At 43.4% G+C, this 25,370-nt stretch overlaps 1 protein-coding gene across 1 annotated transcript; it reads right to left on the bottom strand.

Annotated features, from left to right (window-relative positions):
* Positions 1-299: 299 nt before the first annotated feature.
* On the bottom strand, positions 300-25,368 carry ZNFX1 (zinc finger NFX1-type containing 1). The gene is made up of 14 exons (XM_081150136.1): positions 25,111-25,368; positions 22,979-23,093; positions 19,050-20,858; positions 13,975-14,106; positions 12,501-12,649; positions 11,724-11,873; positions 10,562-10,676; positions 9,428-9,672; positions 7,884-8,023; positions 6,712-6,866; positions 6,180-6,325; positions 5,315-5,425; positions 4,464-4,559; positions 300-3,801 (listed from the first exon to the last, which is right to left on the bottom strand). Exons 2-14 carry the CDS (start codon positions 23,037-23,039, stop codon positions 1,360-1,362), a joined length of 5,751 nt encoding a protein of 1,916 aa, XP_081006262.1. The 5' UTR covers positions 23,040-23,093; positions 25,111-25,368; the 3' UTR covers positions 300-1,359.
* Between the last annotated feature and the right edge of the window lie 2 nt (positions 25,369-25,370).

Here is a 25,370-nt window from a genome sequence, read left to right as displayed (position 1 = left end):
CTGACCAGAAAGTAGCTGACCGAACGTGGGAATTCTGGCTTGAAATAGCCAGTCAGCAAGGTGTTAAGGGCTACATATTTTGTATGCATAGATTATCTCTGAGAGGACTCATGAAGATTAACAGGGTTGCCTCTGAGGAAGGAAATCAGGCTGAAAAAACTTTATCATGAGTAAAAATGACTCACCAGTTACATAAAAACCCCAAACCACAGAAACAAAAGTGCCTCTATTCCCATCCTCACTGTCTAAAGGCACCTGAGCTACTTCTAATATTTGAGGAAAAACATGAACTGATGATTACTTGCAATCAGTTTTTATTAATTAGCTTTATAGGCTAAAGTGCATAGTCAAAAGAAAGAAATGCATACATAGGAAAGATGTTTTTCTTGCTAAAATTAGAAAGACCTGAGATGCCTAAGTTTCTGCTCTAGGGAACACTAGACTGAAGGAATATGTATGCATGAGGCAGGCCTGGGGGGCTGGCTTCTGGCATGGGTCTGGCGCCCGCAGAAGCTGTTGGCATGCTAACCCTGCCCAGGCAAAAGCTGCAATAGATGGTGTTGGGATAAAGAGCCACACTTTGGATAGGTGCTGCTGGTACCAAATATGAGTTTAGTTCCATTCTGGACCCCAGGGAAGCAGCACTGTTGCTGAACTTTTCCTGGTACAGAGGCAAAGTAACATCTACCATTCCAAAGTGCAAGTCACAGGAAAGGGTACAGGGATCGCTCTTCAGTTAGCCTGGGCTGCTTGAATAAGCCCCCAGCTGTCGGTAGTCACACTTCCCACTCGATGGATATATAACAGGGTCAGGGTTAGTCAGTGAAGTCTTTGTCTTATCACATGCCTCCAACTCCTGGAGTGAGGGTGCCGAGGAGAAGGGCAAGAGGGATTCTTGTGCTCCTTGAAAGGATAAGCAGTTCATAAACAACAACTCTGAGCCTCTGTTTATTAAAATGAAAGTTATTCTGCAAGTTAAGGCCTGGCACTTAGAATGAGTCTGCTTCACTGAGCTCACACTCTGTACCTCCGGAACACTGCAGAAGAAACGTGACCGAGTCAGGATCCAGAGAGACCTCTATGTAGCCCTAGGTGGAAGCCCCAAACATACTCCAGGTAGTCTGTCCACTAACTTGCAGGAGAGAAAAAGAGAAATCTGTTAACTCTGCTCTCAGTTCTGGAGGTAAAGTGCTTGTTCTAGCGCAGGGGTTAATCTAGAAACAAATGTGGGCAAACTCTAAAAGTGGATCCTTAAATAGGCGCTAAGAGTAAAGGACACTAAAAGACAAACTTCGGTTTCTTTATAAGGGAGCCGACCCCAGCCTCAGTGGCCAGGGCAAAAGGCAGCGGTGTGCCATTCTACATCATCCTCTGGATCTCCTCAAAGTTCATCAGGTTGTTGGCTGTGTTGGACCAGGCAGCATGCTGGGCTCCATCCATCTCAGAAGCAAGCCGGTTACTCCTTTCCAGAGTATGATTTATGCCCCCAATCACTTCCTTACATTCAGGACACGTGCCCCTCTGCATGGCTCCCCCACAATCACCAATCACATAGATGTGGCCATTGGGACACTTGAACCAGTGTCCACGAGGAAAACCCATGGCTTTGACGATCTGTACACGCTCTTTTTCTGAGATACCCAGGCCAGAGCAGGGAAGAGTGGCTTTCAGAGCTTCCATTTTTTTCTGCACAAGCTGTTCCTCCTCCTGGGTGAACTTACATGTCCTCTCAAGGATCCTGCGGACAGCGCAGACCTCTTCTTCTATGGTACCGCTCATTTTCCCCTCTGCCATCTTGCAGCGGATCAGGAGATTCACCAGGTATGTGAGCCTCTGGATTTCACGTTGGAGGTCATCCAATTCCTGGCTGGTGAAGCTCAAACGCTTCTTGGCTAGCCACTCATGGACCTGGTCTAATCGAGTCCTCACTCTACTTTGTTCTGAGAAATGCACCTTTTTCAGGGAATCCCACAGTCCAGCCAGGTGGTCATAGAAGCTGATGTAATTCTCAACAAGGCCCAGGTCCTTCACTGACAGATTTTTCTGGGCCAGCTTCTCTGTCAACATCAGGAAGTCTTCCGGAAGCAGCTGGAGAAGGAGGTTCTTCCCCTCCAGCAGGACCTTAAGTTGTTCCCGGCTGGTTGCAATTTCCCCTGCTGAGCCCTGCATCTTTTCTTTGACCATTTCAATCTCTTCCAGCCGCTGTTTAATGCTGGTTCCATATCTCAGGTTTTTGCGGATGGGCACCTGGCAGACAGGGCAGACCTTCAACCTGATGGCAACTTCATCATCCTTTTGCTCATTCATGTAGCGGTCCAGGGCTTGCACCTCAAACATGTGGTTGCAGTCTTCTAGCTGCACAAAACGGGCATCAGGCTCATCCTCAAAGCCAAAGAAGATTTGAGTGACTTCTTCCTGGTGGCAGACACGGCACTTGTTAGGGCATGGCTCCCCACACAAACCAATGCAGGGGTGGCCACAATCCAGCAGCTTAGTACAAGGCACGTAGCATGGGGGTCGGTTGCAGGGCTCAGAGCAGAGTCTGGTGCACTGGTAATGCTGGCAGCGCCAAACACAGGGTTCCACGCAGGGGCTGCACAGTTCCCCACACTTCTTCTTGCACTGGCTATGGACACAGCGGTTCTGACAGGTCCGCTGACAGGGTGGGCACTCGCCAATGCATGGCTCCTGGCACTTGTGAGAACAGATGAGCAGACGCTTGCAGGGCTGCTGACAGCGCTCATGAAAGCGCCCTTCAAAGCAGCTGTGGCAGGAGCCAAGGCAAGGATGCCCACAGTCCAAGATGGTGTGACACTTGGTGGTGCATTTGACTGGTAGGTCATACATGAGGTCTACCACATTACCACACTTCACCTGTTGATTATGCCCACACTTGAGTTGCGCAGTGACCATTTCTGAACACAACTGCACACACAACTCGCCACATGGGTGGCTGCATCTGTGCCCACATTTCAGAACCTTGGGGCAAGGCTCTTGGCAGCAGAATTCTGACTCAGGCATGGAACAAGGGACCATCTGTTCATGGCCACACCGACGAATGATTTTGGGCACCTTCACCTGACAAGGTTGACACTCCTGGAAGCAAACAAGGGGGCACCGATGCCCGTCTTGGCAGATGACCTTCTGGCATGGCTTCATACACTGGAACTCCTTGTGCAAGGAGTCATAGGGGTGGCAGGCACGGGTGCAGACATGCCCACAGCCCAGTCGGAACTCACAAGGCAGGCTACAGCCTCCTTCGGGAACTTTTTGGAAGTCAGAAGCTTTGGATACTAAAGTGTGGGTATCGGGGTGGTTCTGGCAGCACAGCCGGAGTGTCTGGCCTATTTGGTTGTTCTCTCGAAGAGTATGGATGATCTTGCTCCACAAGGGGACCTTGGCCAGCATCTGCATGTTTCCGATACAGTACATCCCCTTCTTGGCGCGGGACAAGGCCACGCAGATGCGGTTGGGTATCTGGAGAAAACCCACCCTGCATTCCTGGTTGCTCCGCACTAGCGAGAGGAGGATGATGTCATTCTCTTCCCCTTGGTATTTATCCACCACATGGACCTTGACACCAGCAAAAGTCTTAGCTGGCATGAGTTTGCGCAGACAGAACAGCTGCCCCGTGTAGGTGGTGAGGATGGTGATCTGGGAAGGCAGGTACTCCTGGCACAGGAAGTACTTGCACAGCTCTACCACAAAGTGAGCCTCGTGCTGGTTCTGGTGGCTTTTGCCTTCTTGAATTTCCTGTTCAGGAAAGTTGTGTTCTATAAAGAAAAGGTTGGAAGACACCCCCTGGGAAGGAAGAAAAGTGACATGTTAGAAAGTACACTTATGTAGGATTTTTCTATTTTCACATTCGTTGGCTATTGACACTGTTCCAGAGAGGGAGAGAGAGACCTTGATGGCCTTTTGTACACTCTATACATACCACAATTTTAAATTCTGTAGTCGCCATGTGCTGTGTTTGGGGCATTGGCAAATAGTGAAATGAATAAAGAATTTATGTCTACTTTAGTTTTCAAGATACTTGTTTGATATTACTATTTATACTGGCCATCCGCAATCCAACCATTATAGTTCAGGGAATAAGCATAAGCTATGATGATGAAGATGAGAGAGAAGCTAACTTATGAGCACTCTACTGTGCTGACTGCTTTACATACCTCATCTCCTCCAACAGAATAATGAAATGAGGCAGCAGCCATTCTTGCTGTACAGAAGACCCTAATACTCAGAATTGGTATATAACTTACTAAAATGTTACACAGCTACTAAGTGGCAGAGCTGGGATTCAAAACCCTAGGCTATACTCTCAAATTCTATAATATTCCTCCTCTTAAAAACCAGCTTTTTAAAAAGCTGGTTCCATTCCCTTCCAAAAGCTCGTACTCATCCTGAGGAAAATACAGCCTCCTAAGTTGCTGACAGCAGCAGATCAGGTAGGGCAGACTTACCTTAATCTTCTCATATTTGAGAACAGAGGGATGATTCTCCAGATCCTGGTAAATGTGGGGGGTCAAAAGCCGGGCAATTTCAGGGCGCATTCGGTGCTGAAATAGGACATACATATGTCATTAGGATCATGGGCAGAGAATAAATTGCACAGTTTTCTAAAGACTAGGTGACTGGTGGGAAATCTGGGGAGGTAGCATTTGAAAATAATAATAGGGACAAAAGAGCAGAATGTAAACAGCTCCTTCATCCAACACAAACTCAACAAGAGCTGATCTTGTGATATTTTAAAACAGAAAAACCTTGGCCCTGGCTGGTTAGCTCAGTTGGTTAGAGTGTCGTCCTGATACACCAAGGTTGCAGGTTCAATTTCTGGTCAGGGCACATACAAGAAACAACCAATGAATGCATAAATAAATGGAACAACAAAGCAATATTTGTCTCTCTCTAAAATCAATAAATTTTTAAAAACACACCCAAAAAACCAAAAATAAAGTAAATCTGTGAGTCATTTCATCACTAAACCAGTTTTATTTTATTTTATAATATATTTTTAGTGGTTTCAGAGAGAGGAAGGGAGAGGGAGCGATAGAAACATCAATGATGAGACAGTCATTGACTGGCTGCCTCCTGCACACCCCCTGCTGGGAATTGCCCGAGCCCACAATCCAGTCATGTGCCCTGACTGGGAATCAAACCACAATCTCTTGGATCATCGATCGATGCTCAACCACTGAGCCATGCTGGCCTGGCAATCAGTTTTATTTTTATGAGAACTTTCTTGCTGGCAGTTGGCAGGCACCCAGGAGCCTTCTCCTAGATAATTCATAATAACAGAGACCCAGTTTCTCACCTGGTAATTTAGACGGACAAAAGGAATGTTTACTTTCACCAGCCGTTCAAAGAGGGACACCTCAAGATTGAAATTCTTGGCCAGATCATACACATTGGCACTGGGGCGCAGCTGAGAAAAGAAACATGGCTGAGAATTCTCTATTGAAAACATGTTTCATCCAGTCATCCATCCACCCACCCATCAAATGTTTTTTAAGTGCTTCTACATGCCAAACACTGCTCTAGGTGTAACAAGGGCCACGAAGGCAAGAAATAAAGGTGACGTGACAGAGTATCCAGGGGTGCAGGTTCTTTAGCTACGCCTCTCTGAACAGTGACATTAGAGTTGGTGCCAGAATGGAAGAGGTTGCCAGTCATTCAAAAAGCAAGCCATGAGAGGGAGCAGGAAGGATAGGGGATGGGAACACGGTGAGCAAATTAGACGGTGGTATGAGGTGAAGTCAGAGAATACTGTAGGTCATTTAAGAAGCTTGATTTTTATATTAAGTGCAATGGGAAGCCACTGGAGAGTTTTGAGCTGGGAGTGACATGATCTGATTTACTTAAATTTCATGGCACCTTTATTAAGAATGGATGAGACAGTGGCAAAAATGGAAGCAGGGGGACAGGAAACATGGTATTGCAATAGTCCACTTAAAAGGCCATGATGGATAAGAAAAGTAGCAGAGGGAACAGATGAAATGGATGATGCTACCTCTAAAATATACCCCAAATCTAAGAGCACCTACTCTTAGATTGAAGATGGGAGGTAAGGGGAAAAAGAATCACAGAAAGCCATTAACAGGATTGAGAACTAGGGAAGCAGAGAGGCCAGGGTCTTCCTGACTGATTCCATCCCCCAGTGATTGATTCCACTGCCCTACCTGCTGGTGGTCCCCAATCAGAATGAGGTGTTGGCAAGCTTTGCTCAATGTAGCAATGGTGTGGGCCTCAAGAACTTCAGCAGCCTCTTCCACAATGACAATCCGAGGCTCTACCTTCTGCAGAATCTGGCGATATTTGGCAGCACCTCAAGTCAAGAGAAGAAAGAGGTCCCTCTGAGATTATACACTGGACCCACCAGGCCACTGGGATTCTGGGTCTGTGACAACTGAGCCCTCACATTCACCCAGGGCTGTGGTGACTACTGAATGAGAGAACAAGTGCTGCTGGATGGTCACCAGAGCATCATACCCATGTTGGTCATTGTTGGGGTTGTAAATGCAACAGGAGCAAGTGGGTGAATTTCACCAACAGTTCTCTAAATACAGCTTGCCTACTTTCAATAGCTTTTCATGGTATTTTCCTCTAACCTACTAAAGAAGCTTCTCTTTATCTGTTCTCGATATAATCTGATAGGAGATTGGCACCAGGAGTGAATGAATGGAGCAGGTAAATTTCCTCAACTTTTCTTACCTGTGGTTGTCATTCCCACAACCTGGGCATCTTTCAAAATGTGCAGGTCTTCCTGGAGTCTCAGCTCAGCCATTCTCTCTGCTGATGTGCGGTACTGGTGCTCATAGTTGAGGATCTTTCGGCGGGTGTCAGCCTGGTACTTCTGTAGCCACAGCCTGAAGAATATGAAGAACCAGGTAGAGGGAGCTGCGTACTCTTTGAGAAGGTGGAAGAATTCCCTTCAGTATGCCCTGTGTTTGAAGTGGAGCCTAGACCACTGAGGAACTTATAGGCAGGCCACAGAGAGAAAGAAAGGAGAGACCCAGATGCGCAGGGACCCAAGAGTCTAATATGCCCAACAAAAAGATGTGTAGAGACGTGTATATAAGTGGTCAGGAACTAAAGAAGGGGGTGGGATAAAGAACAGAGGTTAAATATTGGGAGTAGAGCAAGGGACTTCAAAAGCTTCCATTATTTCTCCAAATTCTTCCTGCCCCATCCCTGGCTGAGTCTTCTCCCCTCCCTAATTCTCTGGTCTTGTTTTACAAGTAAAACTGATCATGTCACTTACTCTACTGTAAAATTTTCCAATGGGTTTTTGATACTCTTCAGATAAAAGCTTTGCTCCTCACCTTAGCCCTATGAGGCCTGTATTGTCTGGCCCCTGCCCACCTCTTTGACTTTACATTTCTCTCTCTGAGCCACAGCTACGCTGGCAGCCTTTTTTAATTTCTCAAACATTATGTTCCCTCCTTTCTCAAGGCTTTACCTATGAGGTCCCCCCAAAATCTCATCTGTTCCCGCTTCCTTATTGGCCTTATAAATACCTACTCCTCTTTCAGATCTCGCCTCCCATGTCATTTTCCTAGATACCTAAGACCAGCTCAGATCCCACGTTAATATTATTAACACTCCTTGTTCTTTTCTTTCTTAGGTGTTTATGCCCACTTGTAACTTTTTATTTGTGGAATTAACTATTGTGTCTCCTTGGATAGACTCTAAACTCCATGAGGAGGTAGAGCCAAGTGTCTTTTATCCCATGGCTGCATTCCTAGCCCTCAGCTCAGTGGGGTGGCTCAGTCTATCATTAGTTAACATTGTTGAAAGGCCAGGGGCTGGGGGCGGTTATATTCCAGGAAAAGAAAAAGAACCTCCTCGGGCTGGCTGGGGGAGTTGGGGGATGAGAACAGTACCTATAAAGCTGCCAGCGAGAATTCAGATCCAGCTGCCAAACATCCTGGATTTCACTGGCCTCAGCCTCGGTCATGGAGTTCAGTTTGCGAAGCTCATCCTTCACTTTCTTTTTCATTTTCTTTTTCTGGCTACGCTGGGTCTGCAGACATCAATACCAGCCAGGGTCACCATCTGAGCAGAGGTGGGCCCTGTTCCAAGCCATAGGTGTGGGTCACAGCACATTAAAAAAGGGGCTGCCCCCTCTGATTAACTTCCTTAAGTTTCTCACTCACTCTCAACAGATAATCCATTGCAGAGTGGCTAAAAGAGGAGTCTGGGACCAGTATACCTGGATTCAAAGCCCCATCTACCTCTTATTAGTTGCAGGACCTAGAGTAAGTTGCTGAACCTTTATGAGCCTCAGCATCCCTTCTATAAAATGGGAATAGTAATAGTACAGCTTCACAGGGTTGTTGGATTGACTTAAAGGAGTAAATACATGGAAAGCACTTAGAATAGTGCTGGCACCAATCATCACAGAACCCCTTTTGACCACAGTTTGTTTCTCATTCCTAAAACATGTGTCATCAAAGTAGTGGACTCGAGTCTTTCCTGTTGAACGCCATTTAGGGCCTGCTAAGATGGTCTTAACACCATCATATGATAGTGAGACAAATGTCACATTATGGATCTTGCCCCACTTCAAAACCAAACTCCTCCTGAAGCCACATGGCAGAAAAACGCCTAATCCATGTTTCAAAATATTAGGATCATGACTCCACCCAACATATATAGTGATGATGAACTAAACTAAGAGATCAGGTTCGAAGCTATCAGACTGGTGAAAACTGCATCCAAAGTTACCCTTTATTTTTTAAAAATCAACAATGGGGTTCAGGAAATATTATTTTGAGTACACAGTCCTCTATTATCATAGTAATACATGCTAAATTCTGAGGACCACTGGGTTCTCCCAAAAAAAGGAGCAGAGGGAAAGTCCATATGTAGATACCTGGGCATTCACACAATTCTGGCTTTAAGAGAAACATCAAAGTCCAGAGTGAATGAAGTATTCTATCCCTGCATGGCTTGCTTCACTCCATTTTGCTTGAATTGTCTACCTAATGCATGTTCAGACTTGTTTCTAGTTTCTAGTTTGTAGAATATAACATCCATAGAAGTGCTAAGACCATAAGTATTTGATCTGACCCATATGTGCTGCATTTTCCCGAGAGTTCACGGGAAGCACTTGGCTATCTGCTTTCTGTCTTTCTAAGTTGGCATTTCTTGCCAGGGCCCCTCTGAAGGGTCATTAATTTTTATATTCTTGGGAATTAGACACATCCTATACTGGGGTATGGTTGTAAAAGGGATAAATTCAGCTGACTGTGAGAATGAGGTGAATACACTACAATAAAAGTGGGTGAAAAAAGGGGGCTGCAGTTCTGATCAGAACAGATGTTCTCAGGCTTATTTCAGGAGAGACTAACCCCTACCCACAAAGCAGTAATAAGTGAACTCCCATTCATCCATTCTGTTAGGACTAGAAGGGAAGTGAGTTTACCTCCCACTCTCCTGTGGCTTGCTCCTGCCCAGCTGCTGTCCCAGGGCCGTAGTTTTCTATGCCTACGGCCAGAAGCAATTTAGCCAGTTCCTGGACTGCCCCATTCTCTTCCTTCTTCCGCCTCCGGGGCCTCACCACCTCTTCCTCTTCAATCACCCGGTCGGCTTGAATCAGGTCTGCCTCCTCTGCAATCTCAATCAGAGCGCCCTCTTCCCCCTCTTCCTCTTCCTCTCCTTCTGCCGGGGCTGAGAGAGGAAAACAGGCAGGACAGAGATGAAGACTCTTGAAGCCAAAGGATGAAAGAGGAACCAATAAGATCTTAGATGGGTGAAGACATACTCGAGGGAGGCTTAAGTGGTGACCTCTAGGGAGAGACATTGGGAGGAATGGGAGGTAGGGAATGGAGACTTAGGTTTCCTTACATACTTTTTTGTTACGATTTTATATTAATCATTCCCCCCTTTAAAAAAAAATCTTTACCACATACAGGGAGGGGCAAAAGTAGGCTTGCAGTTGTTCATACGGAAAATAATACAATAATAAATTAAGACAAGAATAAACACTGTTTCGCATACTCACAACTGTCAGCCTACTTTTGCCTCACCCCATATGTTTATATACCTCTAAACAACATTGTCTAGTCTTGACTTGAGCTCTATATAACTGAAATAATATTGTATATATTTCCCCTTAACTTGCTCTTTTCATTCAGCATGTTTTTGAGATTCATATATGTTGCCATATATCCTCTAATTCTTTTTCACTGTTGTACAGTATTATTTCATGATCTCTACAGACTGTAACTGATCCATCCATTGTACAAATGTTAATTAAGACATTTGAGTTCTTTCTGTTTTTCCGTTATCATAAAGTAGTTGTGCCAATTACTATCCCCACTAGCAGTGTATCAGAGCTCCCGTTGTTCCACATTCTTATCAATGTGGGGTTATATACAACATTTTAATTTTTGCCAATTTGGTGGGTGCATAATAGTACCTATTTTCCTACTAAGCTATTTAGTCTGGTTGACTAAAGCTCTTTACATATCCTAGGTATTACTTTTAAATTCTGCTCTTCTGGTCCTTAACATAATCCACGTGATGATGTAATTCTAGATAGACACATACTTCTTACCTATATTTTCAGGTCCCGCCGGAGCAACACTTTGGGTGAAAGAAATGACACCCAGACCCAGCCACTCCAGTATCATGGAATGCTTCCAGCGTTGGAAGCAAACCCATTCACTATCCTGAGGAAGGAAGAATTTATCAGTTATGAGAATTCTATGACAACCAGTGTGAAGGAAAGGTCTCCTTAATGGATCAAAAGTAATTTCCTTAAAATCCAGAGGCTGCATATTGGCAACCCATGGGCAACTGGGTCATTTAATATGACTTGCATAGAATTTTAAAGATAAAAATTTCCAGCCTCTCTTGACAAAATTAGGAGCTCTGGCAGCAATGATGCTGCATTCCTAAATGGCAACAAATGGCTGGAAGTGGGTTGCTGCCACCCCTTTTCCAGTTTGCCAGTCCTCTCTACTTCCCAATGTCTCACATCTAGCCTGCTTCAGTCATTTATAGTACCTAATTAACCCCTTTAGGCTTTTGGCTTTGTAACCCTGAAATTCACCAACCCACTAATAACAGAGATAGCACTTAACTAGATTCCTGGCTATTTTACAGAGATTGTGTTAGTTACTTCTCATAATATTTTTTGAAGGCAGGCATTATTATTATTCTTGTGTGACTATTCAGAGATCTGAGGATCACATGGCCGAAGTCACACAATTAGTCTGTGTGACTTAGGTCTGTTGACCCCAGGCTCCCTGTATGTGCTAGGTTGTCTTGTTATATTTCATTTAGCAAGCACGTATAGCACACTCATGAAGAGGTTTATAAATATTAACTTTTTTATCCAAATAAAAATCCTGTAAGAATTAAGTTGATCTATAAGAAACTCCATTTTTGCAAATCAAATTTACAAAAACTGGCAATTTCATATGATTCAATTTGATATTGTTATTATCCCCACTTTATAAATAAGGAAAAAGGCACAGAAAAATCTAGTGACTTGCCCAGAGCAAAACCAGGATTCCAACCCAGAAGGCTAGCTCCAGAGTCTTGTTCTTGACTAGTATATTTAGTTGTCTCTCCTTGTGAAATGGAATTTCTAACATTATGGCAGCATCAGATTACCAAACAGCTAATACTTTAAAGGGCTGCTGCTTCTGCTGAAGTCTCCTTCCAAGTACGGAGTCAAGACAGATGCTTGTGCCTCCCAGGACGACCCCTACCTGTATTGGTCCATTCATCAGGCTTTTCCAGTGCTGGGAGGAAATGTACTTCTGCAGGTGTTGTTCCTGTATTACGCCACGCGTAGTGCACTCCAGAGTCTGGGCCCCTTCATGCAGCTCTTGCTCTGACTCCTTCATTTGTGTCATAATCTGCCAAGAACAGTAGTAAAGAAATGATGAGGAAGTATCATCACCCCCCAAACTCAGTCCCTGCCTTGAAGGAAAACAAAGGTAAGACAGGAATAGCAAGAAGGGAGAATAAATAAATAGACTGGTCAGTCAACAAACCAATTTCCAAAGCACATTACTGTGGTCTTAAAACCAAAGGTTTAGTATCTAAAATGTCTAAAAGACACCTACCAATCAATCAGGAAACAAATAATAAATTAGAAAAATAGTCCAAGGGTACTGTTGTGGAAACTTCTCTTTTCCCCTCAGTAATAACTCAGAGTTTTGGTCAGGCACATGGCTGCCTAGCTAGAAGATGGTCAATAGGCTATAAGTAGAAGTGTTGTGGGTAGTTTGGGGGAATCAGCCGAAGATCCTGGCAGGAGTTGGGAAGGGGCAATGTGCCTTTTTTTGCCCTTTCTCAGCCTTGATTATGAGGGCAAAGGTCACACCGCAGGATTAGCAGAACGTAATGCTGGAAGGAATGAATCTGTGTCCTTCATAGCTTTGTGGAGCCTCCCCATCTGCCTTGGACTGACTTCCCAAAAGCCAATGCTATATTGTTTAGTTCCCCTTGAGCTACCTCCCATATCCGAAGCTGGGACTTACACTCATGTAGGCCCTTCGGAGGTGCATGGGAAGGTTTCGGCGGAATTCCCGCTTGTTCCTCAGCTCCCTCAGGGTGAACTGCTTCAGGATGTCACTGCTGCTCCGTCCACCTACCCGCACAATGCTGGGCTTTTGACACTTATAGATACCTGCGGAGAAAAGTGCAGCACAGCAGAGTTGAGAGGAGCTATGTTGGATTCTCTCTGGTGAGAACTGTTGCGTCAGCTGGTTGATTAGGAAACAAACTGGTGCTTACAGGAAATCTATCCCATTAATGAGCAAGAAGGCTCCAAAGATGATATGACCTATAGAGCAGTGAAGTGTGGTGCTTAAGAGCACAGGCTTTAGAATCAGACAACTGTGGACTCAAGTTACAGGCTTCACAACTTATTACTATGTAACCTGGGGCAAGTTACTTAACTTGAGCCTCAGTTTCTTCATCTGTGATTTGAAAACAGCAATACTTTCCTTATAGGGCTATAGTCTATATAAACTAGAGAATATCTTTAATAGCTCCTAGGTAGGGCCTGGCATAAAGTAAGTTCTTTGGTAAATGTTCTCTATCTTTTCATGCTACATCTATTTACTGATTGCTTACTATGTGCCAGACGTATGCTAGGTTCTGAAGATATAGCAGTGAAAACACAGACTCAGTTTCTAATTTGTTCTCATTTCTCACAGTCTGGCAGACAATATACACATGAAACAATTTATCACTATAGTGAAAATGCAGTAAATACTATAAATACATGATGCTGTAAGTATGTAACAGGGGACCTTACCCAGCTTGAATGAGGCAGGGATCTAATTCTTAAGGAGTAGTGTTTAAACTGAGACTCCAAGATTAAGAAAGATTTAATCCAAGTGAAAGGAGGATACAGAAGAATTTGGAAAACAACATTCTAAGCAAAAGGAAAAACATACTTATTTATTCGTTAACAAAGGTAGTATTTTTCAGGGCCTAGTATGTGCAGGATCTGTGAATAGAGTAAGAAATAGGACCAACCCTCACGGGGTTTACAGTCTAGGGTAGAGCCACACAAAAATAAATGGTTGCATATGTGCTAAGTCTCTGAAGAAAAAGTACAAAAGGAGACTTAATCTTGGCTTAGGGCGATATTAAAGTGCAACTGAAGAGAGTTAAGGCGAAATCTGAAGAACGGAGTTGAGCCTGCCAGGCTGGATGGGGTGGGGGGTGGGGGGTGGGGGGGAGGGGGGGAGGGAGAGAGAGAAAATGATTCTAGGCAGGGGGCGTAAAACGGACTAAGGAAGAAGCTGAGGAATTCAAGGCACTGAAGACAATGGGAAGAGGTAGGAGATGAGATTCAGAGTCAGGCTGGAGCAGACAACACAGCCCTACAGGTCATGGTTAGGACTGTGGTCTTCACTCAAAGAGCAGAAGAAAGCTACCGAAGTTGCTAATGGTTCAACTATAAATGTCCTGATTGACACCAATTTTGCATACAGACCTTACCTTCCAAAAACTGATCCAAAGCATGATTAGTATAACATACAACCAAGATGGGGAACTTCTGGAGGCTAATTTGCCAAACAGGCTCATTGGTTAGAAGGGCCTGAACAATTTTTAGACCCACATAGGTTTTGCCTAGAAAACAAGAAAAAAAAGAGAATTAGAAAACTTAGAGACTTACTAAAAGGAGTAGTTAATTATAGAAAATTATTATAATTATTTTTTAATTTAAGGTAATACACTGAGATGGCTTAAATCCAAGAAGTACAAATGAGTATATCATAAAAAGCCCTTTCACTCTTCTGTCCCCCAGCCACCCACTTCCTCTTAAAAGCAACCAATGTTACCAGTTTCTCATGTAACTCTCCAGAGATAGTCATTCAGTGCATATATAAACAAATATGAATATAGTTTCTTTCTTTAATACAAATAGTAGCAGACTATTTTCACTGTTCTACTTCTTGCTGTTTTCACTTAATGTATCTTGGAGGCAGTTCTCTAACAGTACATAAAAAGAATTCTCCCTCTTTTTTTTCCCTTTTTTTTAAAAATTTTATTTAAATATATCTTTATTGATTTCAGAGAGAGGAAAGGAGAAAGCGAGACAGAGATAGAAACATCAATGATGAGAAAGTCATTGATCGAGACCGCAATCTGGGCATGTGCCCTGACCAGGAATCGAACCCCGATCGCCTGAATCCTAGGTCAATGCTCAACCGCTGAGCCACGCCAGGCCAGGCGAATTCTCCCTCTTTTTGTTTTTCATAGCTGTAAGGTATTTTTTAGCCAGTTCCCTATTGATGGACATATAATTTGTTTCCAATCTCATGTGGCAAATTATTTAGAAATGCTTTTAATATACCACAGTGGACCTGCCTTTGTAATAGAAGGGAAAAACTCAGAGAAATCAACAATGCAGTTAGAGTTATGGGCTCATCAGCAAATTTCCAATAATTAAGTAAGTCTACAAATAGCTAAATTTTTATGTAGCGTTAGGCTGAGAAGGCAGTCACTGCCCTCAAAAAACTCAAATTAGTGAGGAAGAGATACAAGAAAATCAAAGATTTTAGTATAGCATGATAAGTAACAATTTCTTTCTTCCTCCCCATCTCCTGCCCCACCCCAATAGTTCTGAGTGCTTAACAGGTGTCAGGCATTGGGTAGGTGCAAGAAATAAAATAGTGAGCACAATAGCCATGGTTCTTATTTTCCTCGACCTTAGAGACCTCTTGTAGAAGAGAAAGATAATCATTCAAACAAATGTAAAACCATAAATGTGGGAAATGAGAAATACATGGTATCAAGAACACACATAACTGGGAATCTGGCCTAGTCAATGAGGTTAGAAGAGGCTTCCCTGGGAAACTAAGAGCGGAGAAGAGGCTTCCCCGGCGAAGTGACACCTGAATAAGAGTGAGCTAGAGGTGTACCAGCTGGGAGGTTCTGCTATCTTCTAGATCCGTGAGGCCTGAAGCCTGGGTCCAGGGGCATAGATAAGCAGGCAGACTGCGGAGAAGTTTCAGAGGTAAAACTGATTGGAACTTCATAATGGTTTGGTTGGAGTAGGGAGCAGAAAAGGGTAACTCCTAGGCTTCCAGTTTGGAGGACAGGATAGATAAAGAGAACCTCAGAAAGAAAGAACATCTTTATAATTCAATACTCTATCGCCTCCCACTGCTTCCGTCCCCTTAGAATGGATACTTTTTGGGATTTCCACCTCAAAAATGACCCTCTTTACTACTTTCCTCTTATACTCATAGGTGTATACCTAGTAGGGGTGTGTGTGTGGGGGAGGCACTTAAGCTAGCTTGAAATGATTACTATACTTGGAACTCAAGAGTCCTAATTCAGTGATAACATTAGGAAAAATTATTTGCAAAATAAATATTTTGAATATACAAATAGCTCCTACAAATCAACACAAAAAGTCATTCAACAGAAATATGAACAAATTCAAAAAGGAAATCCATAAGAGCAGTAATATAAATAGCTAATAAACACAAGAAAGGATATTTAACCTCATTCTTAATTAAAGAAACACAAATTAACCACTGTGATATACATTTCTAGAAGGCAATTTGACAATATCTATTAAAACTATAAATTCAGTTAGTGATTTCTCTTCTGTTTGTATGTGAAATGACTCACAAACAAGGCTATTCACTGAAATATTTGTATTATTAAATATTTCCAAAGGGAACTGGTTAGAGATTATGAGCTATCCACACAATGGAATATAAACAAGAGTGAGACACTACTTATGTACCAATGTGAAAGGATCACAAACGAGGAAAAACAACATGCAGAAGAGTGTTTCTAGCACAGTGGTTAAAAAAAAGTGGGGGGAGCCCTGGTCAGTGTTGCTCAGTGGTTAGAGCATAGGCCTACACACCAAAGGGTCCTGGGTTTGATTCCCAGTGAAGGTCATGTACCTGGCTTGCAGGTTCCATCCAGCACCTAGTCAGGACGCGTTCAGGAAGTAACCAATCAATGTGTCTTTTCTCACATCAATGCCCACCCCCCCTTCCACTCTCTCTAAAAAAATCAATGGAAAAAATATCCTTAAGTATTAACCCCCCCAAATAAGTGGGGGAAATACATATAAGTATGCATTTGCTTGAATATTCATAAGAATATCTTTGGAAGGATATGCAGGAAGATAACATTGTTTACTTCAGAAAAAGGAATGAGCGATGTGATAGGAGGAGGGAGACAGAGACTTTTAAAAATGTTTGAACCATTTTTTATTAAAACATAAAATTAAAATTAATAATGAGCCAAAAATTTCAACCTCACAGATCAGCAAAAACTGCTGATCAGCAAAAAAGAATGGTAACATATAATAATGCTGGAAAGGATGTAAGGAAATGAGAACACTAATTCACTCTTGGTGAGAGTACAAACTGGTACTTTTTAATCCTCAAAACATCACTTTATTTATTTATTTATTAAAATATGTCTTTATTGATTTCAGAGAGAGGAAAGGAGAGGGGGAGAGAGAGAAACATCATGAGTCACTGATTGTCTGTCTCCTGCACGCCCCCTACTGGGGATGGAGCCCAAACCTGGTCAAGTGCCCTGACTGGGAACCGAAACTTGATCTCCTGGATCATAGGTTGACGCTCAACCGCTGAGCAACATGGGCCAGGTTACGGCACTTTAATTATTCCCCATCATATAGATGTTCCTTATTAGAAAGAACTTTCCATCTTGTTACATTAACTTTTTATCATGAGTTGCTTTTACTTTATCAGAGCTTTTTAAAGACCTCTTCCTGTTTTTGTTGTTTTGTATATACTTAGGGAGGATAATTTAGAAGTACCTAATATAACTATTAATGTGAATTCCCACTTTAGGAAAAAAAAATTAGAAATAATAAGCAGAGTACCCAAAGATAAACACACACAGATATAGACATATGGATACTTATTACAGCACTCATGTAATAACAAATATATAGAGAGTACCCTACAGTGAATGCAAGCATGATAAAAGGAGTGAGGTACATGTGTAAATGTAACTATAGTGTAAAGAATGTAAAAATGTCCACAACATGTTGTTTATATATGTACATGTAAATATGTAGACCAATAAAAGAGCATGATCTCATTTTTGTTATTGAAAAAATAGAAAAAGTGTGGTATATTATGTAAACATATAAATACACATACAAACACAAAGAAATATCAGTGCTAATCTTGGAGAACATCTGGAAAGATACACATTAAACTGCTAACAGTAGTTATCACTCCAGAGTAGGATCAGAGAATGACACATGGGGAGAAGGGTATACGGAGGTATATTTTCTATGAGAAGCAAGTATAGTGTAGGGGAGCCAGGACTCTAGAGCCAAAATGCCTGAGTTCAAGTCCTTAGTCTGTCACTTACCATCTGTGTGAGCTTCAAAATATTATTCAAGCTCTCTTTTCCTTAGTTTTTTCATCTGAAAATGGAATGGTTTCTGCCTCACTGAGCTATTGTGAGGATGCAATGAGTTAACATATGTAAAACAGTACTTGGCATATAGGGCTATTATTACATACAGTAAGTCCTCACTTAACGTTGTTGATAGGTTCTTGGAAACTGAGTCTTTAAGCGAAATGACATAACAAAACCAATTTTCTCATAGGCTAATTGATAGAAAGAAGAGTAAGTTTCTACGGCATATTTCTGGTCACAAAAACATGACCAAACTCCTAAATAAAGACCCAAATTCTCCTAATATTATATACTGAAATAAGTGTGAGTTATACATACATTTAAGAAAGATTAATAAAAACAAGTAAGAGAATTCTTTTCCAACCCATTTATTCCAGTTCAGGGCCAGGGGTGGCTGGAGCCAATCCTGGCAGCTCAGGGTGCAAGGTAGGACCCACCCTGGACAGGATGCCCTTCCATCACAGGGCACACTCTCACACTCACTCAGACTGGGACAATGTAGACATGCCAATCCTCCTCAATGTGCACATCTCTGGGATGAAGGAGGAATACGGAGTCCCTGGAGGAAACCCACAGATATGGGGAGACCGTGCAAACTCCACTGTGGCCCTGGCTGGGAATCAATTTTTTCCTCATCAATATTATAACAAAATGATGGTGAATGAAATAATGTTATTCAAAGACTTGATATTATTTAATTTAAAATCAAGCAAACTGATGAAGCAGAGGTAATACATCGTCTGAAGTTTGACCCCTAGCAGTCTTTTCTAACCTTGCAATTTTGGTTTATTAGTATACATACCATTGGGTCCCCACTGGAAAATCACCATAATAAGCAGCAATTTTATAAATAAGTTTGAGGCCCATTTCATGAAAATGTTTCTTTTTTTCTTGAATTGAATTTATTTGTGTGACATTAATAAAATTATATATAGGTTTTTGGTATACAACTCTATAATACATTATCTGTATATTGTATTGCGTGTTCACTACCCCAAGTCAAGTCTCCTTCCATCACCATTTATTCCCCCATCCCCTCATGAGAATGTTTCTAACCAAGGCATCCTAGAAACCTTGAGTCAAGCCTACCTTTCCTATCTCCTAAGGCAGATGACATGTGCTCTGAAAAATTATCTTACCTGTTCCAGGAGGTCCCTGAATGATAGCTAGTTCCCTTGTGAGAGCAAACTGCAAAGCTTCCATCTGGGAGTCATCCAGCTTCAGGGCTTCTTTGGAGGGCCACTGGCTGGGGTCTAAGACATTAACTCTGTCATGTCTCAAGCCCTCAGCATTCCTCAGAGATTCCCCAGAGGCTGAGGGATTCTTTATTAAGGGAGTGAAATCATATCTGCCTCCCATTAGCAAATACCTTGGTTCCTTCACATGGGAGTCACATTCCACAATGTTTCTCTGGAAGGGGACATCTTCCTCCTGGATCTCCTGGAGCCCTTCCAGGACATGCCTATAGGCCTCAAAGTATGCAGTTGTCTCCACCATGAGGAAAGAGTCAGAGGGCTGTACCTCTGCTAGCAGCTGTTGGCTCTGTTCATTGAAGCAGAGCTGGACAAATCCTCGGCAGAGATCCTCATGCTCCCGGTTAGACACTGTGGCAAAAAGAAATGTCTCAAAATTGTCCTTGGACATGCACACCAAGGACCCATAGAGCAATCGATTGGAATTTTGCCAGCGAACAAACTTCAGTGGTTTTGTGTCAAACTGCACCTTATAGACAATGCCTGATGATGAACACACAGGGGTGATAATCCTAGTATCAAAGTAGATTCGGATGTCATCAAATTTTCTCTTCCTCAGGCCTTGGTCTTCAAAGCTTTGGAGAAGTTCCAAAATGCCTTCTCGTAGGGGTCTGACAAAATCTTCTCGAAGAAGTCGGAAGTGGGTATCCAGATAGACAGCAGTGCTCTCATATTTTCCAGAAATGATGTTGGGGCGAAGAAATGGCTTCTCATCCAAGTGCACCTCATTGTAGGTAGGGTAAATGGGCATGGTCCGGTAGCTCTCAACATTTTCTTCTGCCTCAGGCTGTACTAAAGTGTAGGTATCCACTCTTAAAGTGCCCTCTCGCCTCTTTTCCTGCAAATGTTCGATGACAGTCTGCACCTTTTCCAGGTTCTTCTCAGTCTCCTCTTCTATGTCAACACCAGAGGCTCTCAAAGCATTCAGAGAAGCTGGCAGGAGGGAAATGAGCATGGAAGTTTCCTGCACAGAACTGGCAGGGAAGACGCTTACCAGGTCCTGGAGGAGGGAGACAATGTTGCTAATGTGTCCTGGATACCGGTTTCGAACATCGGGCACAGGTTCAGTGATCATCCCTACCACATAAGCTGGCAGGCAGACTCTGAGGAACTGTGAGCTCTTCAATATGCCCAGGACGTGGAGAACACTCTGGCGATCCATTTTGGAACTGCAAGCCTTCCGAAGAACCTGGCAAATGAGCTCAAGGAAGTTGGGTTTAATAAAAGAATGAGACAGAAGCTCCTTCAGTCCTAAGCTTGTGGCAAGTGTGATAACCACTTCAGAGGGGTCTTTCTGCAGAAGACTTTCTAGGAACTTATAGCCCAGTTTCTTCATCTGCTGTGGCTGTTCTGCAGGCTTCTGGTGGGGGGTCTGCCACTGTTGGAATTTTTCACCAGGCCATGGCGGTCTGCGGTTCCTTCCCTCCTGACTGCCATTTCTCTCTCTGGTGTCATTCTCCTGACCACGTCTTTGTCCTCTAGGTTCATTGTTGCCACGTCCTCCACAGTTCCTCCTTTCAGGATGTGGGTTCCTTCCCATGGCCGCAAACCTCTCTTCTCTTTGCCAATAAGGAACAGGATGGTTGTTGGCCCTCGGATGCCTTCCCAGTTGGTTGGCTTCTCCTCTGAGAGCATTGGCTGGTGGATTATTGGCGTGATTTCTAGCTCTTGGTGGTAAATCACCATCCATAGGCCCTAAACACAATGGGAATATTGGGTAAGCACAAAAATCAAGGTACAAGGAAACTGTTGTAGGACAACAGTGAACATGTTCTCATTTTCCCAAATAAGCAAGGAGCTTAGGTTTTATTTGGAGAAATAAGGCATGTACTAAATGTAAAACAGATTACTATATTGCTGTATATATTATAACAATGTTTTTCTCAGAGGGTACAAAAGGGAAAAGGAATAAACATTTGTTGAGTGCCTAATACATGCTAGACAATAAACGCTTATAGTGTATCATTTAATCCTCACAAGTTGGATTATTTCAGAGGGGCAAAAAGATCAGCTCATTGCTCCAGTTTCTTGCGAGTACCAAACAATCTGGTACTGGGCACTTCCTCACTGTATTACCTCGGCTAAGTTGCATAATTTCTCTAAGCCTCAGTATATGGGTTGTTGTAAAGATTAAATGTTTATAAGACGCTTAATATACTGTAGTACCTGACATATAAAAAGTTCTCATTAATGTCAATTATTACTAGTAGCACTAGTAATAATTTTCTGTTGGCCTACCCTATTGATTTTTAGAGTCATTGGCTCTGCCATTAAACAATTATATCATAGGCAACAGAGGCACCAAGTGAGATAAAGCTATAAAGGGAAATGCTTCTTAAACTTTGCCCAGCATCAGACAGTAAAGGGGAAGGTAAGATTTCCTTTACTAAGATGTTTTTGAGCTAACTACAGACTATAACAGAAACTGAAAGATGAAACTCACCTTTTCCCTTTCTGCAGCACAGGTTCTTTTATGGATTACCAACCCTCAAAAGAGAAAGTGTAGAGGGGAGGAAGGTGACACACCCAGGACACAGAAAAGCTAAAATCACTCAGTGGATGAAGCCAAACTTGTTTTCCTTGATCTGCCACACATTTTATAAGTGACCTTGGCCCATATACCCACGTCCAGTTGTTTTTTTTCACTTTCCTTTTCTCTAAAACTGATTCTGGAGCTCACCCAACTTAGCAGCAAGACTTGGAGATTTTAAAAACAAACAAACAGCCCAGTTGGGTGTGGCTCAGCAGTCGAGGAGATCCAGGAGATCACGGTTCGATTCCCAGTCAGGGCACGTGCCTGGGTTGTGGGTTCGATCCCTAGTCGGGGGCATGCAGGGGGCAGTCGATCAATGACTCATCATTGATGTTTCTCTTTCTCTCTCTCCCTCTCCCTTCACCTCTCTGAAGTCAATAAAGATATATATATATTTAAAAACAAAATATTTAAAAACAAAAACAAAAGAAACAAAAAAACAAGACAGTATACAATGATTTCTCATTCTTTCAACATTCGCACAGCTCATAAAATAAAATTCTACAGTTCTTCCTAATTTGTTCCACAGCTAAACTCAGATGACATACTGCAAACTTAGGGAAAAGCAAAAATCCATTTGGTTGTTTTGTTTTAGAAAGTTCTGGGCAAACAGAACAACCACTGCAGTAGAGTAATGCTTTTGGAACTAACTTTCCTTTGGTGGCTACGACTCTAGGCACATGCTATCAAATACATGGTCACTAGCTATGTGTGGCTATTACACATCTTAAATGTAGCTAGTCTGAATTAAGATATATAAAATAACACATGGAATTTTGAAGACTTAATACCAAAATAAAGTTAAATATCTCATTAAAACCTTAAAATGATAATACTTGAATATATGGGAGGTAAATAAAAACATTAAAATTATTAAAGTACTATGATAATAAAATATGTATTCAGTTATAATAAAAAGATATTTGAATATATTGGCTTAAATAAGACAAGTACTAAATCATTAAATTTTATTAAATTAGCATTTAATTTGAAAAATGGATTTCCTGTTTCTTTTTGTTTTTAACAATGCTACTAGAAAACTTTTAAATTACATTTTGGCTTCTATATTTCTGTTGGACAGTGTTGCTCTAAACCAGAGCCTTATTTCCATTTCTGACACCTAACCACTATCTTTGTTGAAGTGCACCCATTCATGAGCTCTCTTAGGGAAAGGGGAGGGCTGTCTGTTTTATCATACTGTAGCTAAGAAATAAGCCATTCTTTACTTGCTTATTCATAGGAAACTCAGTTTCCTTCCCATTAGTTAGAAAACCTTGCTCACCTCTGTGGTTGGTGTGGGGATTCCTGGGCCTGACATCCGGACAAGGTCTTCTGTCCTCCATATCTGAGTCACTTGAATTTCTCCAGGTTCACGTTCCTTTAAATTACTTGGATATCTGTACAGATTGAGAGGAATTAGTGCCCTTGAAACACAGCATCTAGCAGAAAAACTCAAAACAGCATTAAGTGGACCCTTCTGCCTCTATATCTTAGTGATTTGTTAACTAAGAGGTAAACACAGGTTTTAATCAGGGACACAGTGTTCAACTCTGTGAATACCCAATTATGATATAGAAACACTAAATTCACAATTGAGGTGACTTCAAGGGGTCAAATCCCCCCCTTCTCTTTATCCTTGCACTTTCTCAGGGTAGAGGAAGTGTCATTAATTCCCATTCACAACTACTGTTTGGCTTATGGCTTTAGCCAAACTATGTAAGCAGTTGCTAGGTTTCGTTTTCCTCATCTATAGAGAAGATAAATATTGTTGCCAGGACAGAAAGAGGTACACGTTTGTTAATCCCAAAACCATGTATGTATCACCCCATTCAGCACTTATATTAAACAGCATTCTATAGCTTACAGTCCTCTACCGTTTGTAAATAATTATCGAGCAGTTAACCCTTACCCTACTCTTTGGAATGCAGCCAAGATGATTAAGCCCTTTGCTCTAGTCAATCAAAAGAAAAATACCCGTTTCAATAATCAAGAGGCCTAACACCTACGGGATGCTGTTTCCTCAACCCCCTAGAAACCTGCAGTACTTTCCCTCTCTTTCTACCTTGATGATTTTTTACAGTGGTCCTGGAAGAGGAAGTGGAGGCCCCTTCAACACAGCTCATACACCCTCAGCGGCTGGGGAAACGTGGGTGGCTCAGAGTTCACAGCAAGGGGATTTTTCAGGCTGTCTTTCTCACTGAGTTTTTAAATATTCACGGTTGGAAACTGAATAGATTTGGCATTATAGGAGGAGTAGCTTTTCTTCTCATCAGGAAAAGGAGTCCATTTCCTTCCTGCTGGAAATATTTTTGGTGAATCTCCTTCATCGTATCAAACCCGGCTCTCATGGCGCAGGTTCAATCTTCAGAGCTTTTTTTTAATTTAAAAAAAAAATTTGTCTGAAGGGGAAATTCCTTCTTCCTCTTGTAGAAAAAAATACTAAAACAGAAACTCAGAAATTTCCTCGAATAAGAGAAATGAAAGAAAAGAAAAAAGAATGGCAAGGAAAGGGAGGAGCAGGAAGAAACAGGAAATGCTATGGGGAAAAAAAAGCAGACCAAAGTGCGTTTGTTTGGGAATCAAGGCCTAAGGGGCAGGGGGAGGAAAAATCAGAGATGGTGGAGCTGGTTTAGGGATCAAATGGTAGAATGGTAATCGCCAGGGCAGGATGACAGGGGCTGAAACTAGAGACAGAGCTGGGTCTCGGGGGGGGGGGGGGGGGGGGGAAGTCTCCAGGGTCCTAAGAGAGTAGAAGAGCCGATGGAGGAGCCGCTGGCACCGGGGAGCCCGCCCGGCCCTGATGGGAATATTATGGGGTCAGGCAGAGCCAGGGCTGTGTGGTGGCACGAAGGAGGTGCCTTGGCAAGGCTGAAGCAGGGGGTGGCAGGGGAGATGGGGAGAGCTGAAGGGGTGTGGGGCCTCAGGAAGCAGGGGGGCTGAGCTCAGCTGGGGGGTGCTTGCTGAAGTGATGGGGGACCTGGGAACAGGGATGGGATGTACAGGTGTTGAGGGTGCTTCGTAGAAGACTGGGGATGGACGTGGTGAGGACAAAGGAAGACGAGGGGGTGGGAGGGCAGAGATGGGGGTGGGAGGCAGAGGAGAGCCAGAGGATGAGGCCGGAGGCAGAGGCGGCGATGGAGGGCTCTGGGTGGATGATGGAGGCGCTGGGCGCAGAGGTGGTTCAGTGGGGGCCGAAGGGGGGCTGAGGTAGAGGATGGAGGTGATAGGGAAGCTGGAAGGGGGGAACGGGGGCGCTGAGGAGAGGGGACAGGGACTGGGAGGTGGAAGATAGGAGTGATGAAGTGACAGGGGCGCTGAGGAGGGTGACAGGGGCGCCAGGGTCTGAGGAGGCGGCGGGGTCGCCGAGGGTCGCGGGGGTATGGCAGGAGGAGGTGCGGGTCAGGGGTCACTTACCCGCTCCCGCGCGTCCTCTCGCCGCAGCCGCCGCCGCGGTCTGGTGCGGGAGCTCGGGCCCAGGCAGGTCTAGGGCTCCGCCCAGCGCTGCGCTTTCGGTTTCCTAGCTTCGCAAAAACAAGGGCGGGGGTTGGGGGTAAGAGTGAGAGTGGAAGGGCTGGGGGGGCCGCGAGGATGGGAGGCGCAGGAGCCGGAGGAGGAGGAGGAGGAGGAGGAGGAGGGGCCTCGGCGCTGCTGGCTCCCCCGCCCTCCGGCCCCGC

Source organism: Miniopterus schreibersii (assembly GCF_964146895.1).
Source record: "Miniopterus schreibersii genome assembly, chromosome: 10".
Taxonomy (NCBI): Eukaryota; Metazoa; Chordata; class Mammalia; order Chiroptera; family Miniopteridae; genus Miniopterus; species Miniopterus schreibersii.
The sequence above is the reverse complement of the archived record's forward strand: the minus strand, read 5'-3'. Positions and strand labels throughout refer to the sequence as shown.

Excerpts from the sequence above, each read along its gene's own strand:
- ZNFX1 (XM_081150136.1), bottom strand. The coding sequence starts at position 23,039 with ATGGAGGACAGAAGACCTTGTCCGGATGTCAGGCCCAGGAATCCCCAC. Across the intron at positions 20,859-22,978 it reads TCCCCACACCAACCACAGAG|GGCCTATGGATGGTGATTTA; the intron begins GTGAGCAAGGTT and ends CATTGTGTTTAG. Across the intron at positions 9,673-10,561 it reads GGCGGGACCTGAAAATATAG|CCCCGGCAGAAGGAGAGGAA; the intron begins GTAAGAAGTATG and ends TTCCTCTCTCAG.